General features: G+C 34.0%; 1 protein-coding gene across 1 annotated transcript; it reads right to left on the bottom strand.

Annotated features, from left to right (window-relative positions):
* Window positions 1-955: 955 nt before the first annotated feature.
* LOC133332701 (protein ILRUN) lies at window positions 956-3772 on the bottom strand. Its single transcript, XM_061541080.1, has 2 exons — window positions 3482-3772; window positions 956-1385 (listed from the first exon to the last, which is right to left on the bottom strand). Exons 1-2 carry the CDS (start codon window positions 3733-3735, stop codon window positions 956-958), a joined length of 684 nt encoding a protein of 227 aa, XP_061397064.1. The 5' UTR covers window positions 3736-3772.
* Between the last annotated feature and the right edge of the window lie 410 nt (window positions 3773-4182).

Here is a 4182-nt window from a genome sequence, read left to right as displayed (position 1 = left end):
TATATATATAAAACTTAGCAATTTTTATAAGATTTCGTTTTTTTTAACATTTTTTATTTTTATTTTCCAATTTGTAATCGAATATAAATATATTTTTTTAATTCACGCGTTTTTGTATATATATAAAAAACCGGCAATAAAAACAAATTGATTTTTTTAATATATAATATTTTAATATTATTCAACCACATAAATAATATTTGTTTTTGTGTTTTCCAAAAAAAATGTTGTTGTTCTTGTGTTTTTTTTTTGTTATAGTACCAAATTACAATGAATATGAATAGAAGAAAAAGAGGAAAAGGGGGAGTTTTTAGAAAAAATTAAATTATAAAGCAAAAGGGAGGAAATGTTTATAGAATAACTGTGGGAGATATACATATATTTTCTAACAATTTATATATACAGAATATATATGTATATATAAAATATATATAAAGAAAGCTCGTAGTACAAACTTAACATTATTTAATTTTTTATGATAAAGAAATTCAGAAAATTGCTTTGGAAAAAAGTGAAAAAAAAACTATTTTTTCTAAATTGCTGATTATTAAAGAAAATTTAAATAAGAAACTGGAGCAGCAGAGATGGATGACAAAAACATTTTATAATCTAAAAAATATATATATGTATGTATATAAAAAAGGAAAATAAAACTTAAAACTGCATTCACACATTCTCTTTTTTTGTAGTTAATCAACTCAACACAACTCTCGCTCTGTCGTTCGTTCGCTCTCTCACAAAGAAATTTAATTCACACCTTTAGCTCTAGCCGAACATTCTCACCATGCCATTTCAAAAAAAAATTTTTTTTGCTTAGCCAAAATTAACTCAAATACGACAAATACACACACACATTCATTTCTATTAAATACATCTAATTATGAACTCTTTCGCTCGTTCTCGATCGCTCTATCTCTCGTTCGTTCGCTCACATTTTCACCTCACCCCTCAATGTCTATTCCATTCTCTCCGATATCACAATATTAACTTGAGGACATTGGGCGGGATTTTGTTCGCTAACGGCTAATTGAGCTAAACGTTGATTTAATTCCTCGTGCGAATTGAAAACGCCCGGTGCCACCAGACACAGGCTATCACCAAAATATTCACCATACGGAGTGCAGAGACGCCACACAATCGGTTCATGGCTACAAATGTCGGCCACAACATCACATGTATCACCCGGCCGTAACGATGGTACCTCTAGACGTCGAACTTGACTATTGGACATTAAGTAACAGCCATTGGGCCAGGTTTCCGAACCAATATTTTGTAGACGCCATGCCATTTGTTGACCATTCGGTTGTTGTTGTACCAGTTTCATGGAGGGCAGAGTTTGACCATTGCAAAAATCCAAATAGCAACCGACAGCCGTTTGAAGATTCCTGTGGGAGGAGAGAAGGAGAGGGGATGATTAGAGAATATATTTTTATTGAATATAATGGAGAGAGGAAGAGAAAGCACAGATATGGGAAAGGACAGCCTTGGTCCTTTAACAATATCTACGCCGTGGTCCTTAAAAGAATTCTTAAAAAAATCTACGCCTTGATCCTTAAAAAATTTTAAAATAATCTACGCCTTGGTCTTTTAAAAAATTCTTAAATCTACACCTTGGTCCTTAAAAAAATCTACGCCTTGGTCATTTAAAAAATCTACGCCTTGGTCATTTAAAAAATCTACGCCTTGGTCATTTAAAAAATCTACGCCTTGGTCATTTAAAAAATCTACGCCTTGGTCATTTAAAAAATCTACGCCTTGGTCCTTTTAAAAACCTACGCCTTGGTCCTTTAAAAAATCTACGTTTTGGTCCTTTAAAAAAATCTACGCCTTGGTCCTTTAAAAAAATCTACGTTTTGGTCCTTTAAAAAAATCTACGCCTTGGTTCTTTAAAAAAATCTACGCCTTGGTCCTATAAAAAAATATTCGCCCTGGTCCTTTAAAAATTTCTTAAAAAAATCTACGCCTTGGTCCTATAAAATAATCTTCGCCCTGGTCCTTTAAAAAATATACGCATTGGTCCTATAAAAAAACCTTCGCCCTGGTCCTTTAAAAAAATATACGCCTTGGTCCTATAAAAAACCTTCGCCCTGGTCCTATAAAAAATCTTCGCCCTGGTCCTTTAAAAAATCTACGCCTTGGTCCTATAAAAAAATCTTCGCCCAGGTCCTATAAAAAAATCTTCGCCCTGGTCCTTTAAAAAATTCAAAAAAAAAATCTTTAAAAAATTCACGCCTTCTGTAGGTCCTTGAAAAAATATTCTTTAAAAATCCAAAACTTCTGTAGGTCCTTGAAAAAATATTCTTTAAAAAATTCACGCCTTCTGTAGGTCCTTGAAAAAATATTCTTTAAAAAATCCACGCCTTCTGTGGGCCCTTGTAAAATATTCTTTAAAAAATCCACGCGGGTCCTTGAAAAATATTCTTTAAAAAATCCACGCCTTTAATAGGTCCTTCAAAAAATATAAATAAAAAAATTCACGGCTTTAATAGGTCCTTCAAAAAATATTAATAAAAAAATCCACGCCTTCTGAATGTCCTTCAAAAAATATTCTTTAAAAAATCCACGCGGGTCCTTGAAAAATATTCTCTAAAAAATCCACGCCTTTAATAGGTCCTTCAAAAAATATTTTTAAAAAATCCACGCCTTCTGAAGGTCCTTCAAAAAATATTCTTTAAAAAATCCACGCCTTCTGAAGGTCCTTCAAAAAATATTCTTTAAAAAATCCACGCCTTCTGAAGGTCCTTCAAAAAATATTCTTTAAAAAATCCACGCCTTCTGAAGGTCCTTCAAAAAATATTCTTTAAAAAATCAACGCCTTCTGTAGGTCCTTCAAAAAATATTCTTTAAAAAATCCACGCCTTCTGAAGGTCCTTCAGAAAATGTTCTTTAAAAAATCCACGCCTTCTGAAGGTCTTTCAAAAAATATTCTTTAAAAAATCCACGCCTTCTGAAGGTCCTTCAGAAAATGTTCTTTAAAAAATCCACGCCTTCTGAATGTCCTTCAAAAAATATTCTTTAAAAAATCCACGCCTTCTGAAGGTCCTTCAAAAAATATTCTTTAAAAAATCAACGCCTTCTGAAGGTCCTTCAAAAAATATTCTTTAAAAAATCCACGCCTTCTGAAGGTCCTTCAAAAAATATTCTTTAAAAAATCAACGCCTTCTGAAGGTCCTTCAAAAAATATTCTTTAAAAAATCCACGCCTTCTGAAGGTCCTTCAAAAAATATTCTTTAAAAAATCCACGCCTTCTGAAGGTCCTTCAAAAAATATTCTTTAAAAAATCCACGCCTTCTGAAGGTCCTTCAAAAAATATTCTTTAAAAAATCCACGCCTTCTGTAGGTCCTTCAAAAAATATTCTTTAAAAAATCCACGCCTGGAAATGTTATATAAAAATACGACTGCCCTCGTTAAAAATACGACGCAAAATCGGAATTGTATTATTCCCCTTATTCGACATTTTTCCAATTTCACCACACTTACCAATTACTCATCTCTAAGAAGAATCGGGCCGCATCCTTGTTCATCTGGTTGTTCATTAAACTATGAAATTGTTCGATTAAATCTTCATGATCACGGGTACCCAAACAGCTGAATTGTTGCAATAGCAATGAATCGAAATCGATGTCGGCTGCATTGGCCGCACGACCCTTATCATAATTTTGTGGTGGGGCAGGTAAGGGTATGGGACCACCTAAGGGGCCATGTGAACTATCAAATACGGGATCGCATTGCATTTGTTGGCCCGTCTGGGGCTGGGATGGACCACCTCCACCACCCGATTGTTGGCCATCAAATGTGTTGTCGCCAATGTCCATAATTGGGAGCTGTAAAAGGACGAGGAAAAGAAAACAAAATCAATTGCACCTCAAGTTGTGAAATTGTTCGGAAAACGGGAGATCAATAGTTTTTATTTTTTCCTATTTTGTCTATAATCAAACCTTGCCCTACTCAATAGCAGCGCGTTCGTTTTCTTGTTTCTTGCTTCTGTGTGTAGTTTGTTTTTTTGGGATGACCTCTTTGTTTGACACCAACACCAGCAGTACTCTCCGATTTTTGTTGTTGTTGTGTACAAGTTTCAATGCAAGATCATCATCATCGCGTAGTTCTACTTCTTAATTTGTTTTCTATTTGAAATTTCTTTCTTCGTTGTCGTCGTCGTCGTCTTACGGGCTGGCTGGCAG

Source organism: Musca vetustissima, unplaced genomic scaffold (assembly GCF_032173495.1).
Source record: "Musca vetustissima isolate MV318-11 ecotype Yass unplaced genomic scaffold, APGP_CSIRO_Mvet_v1 utg66824, whole genome shotgun sequence".
NCBI classification, from domain to species: Eukaryota; Metazoa; Arthropoda; class Insecta; order Diptera; family Muscidae; genus Musca; species Musca vetustissima.
This window is presented reverse-complemented; position numbering and strand designations above follow the sequence as displayed.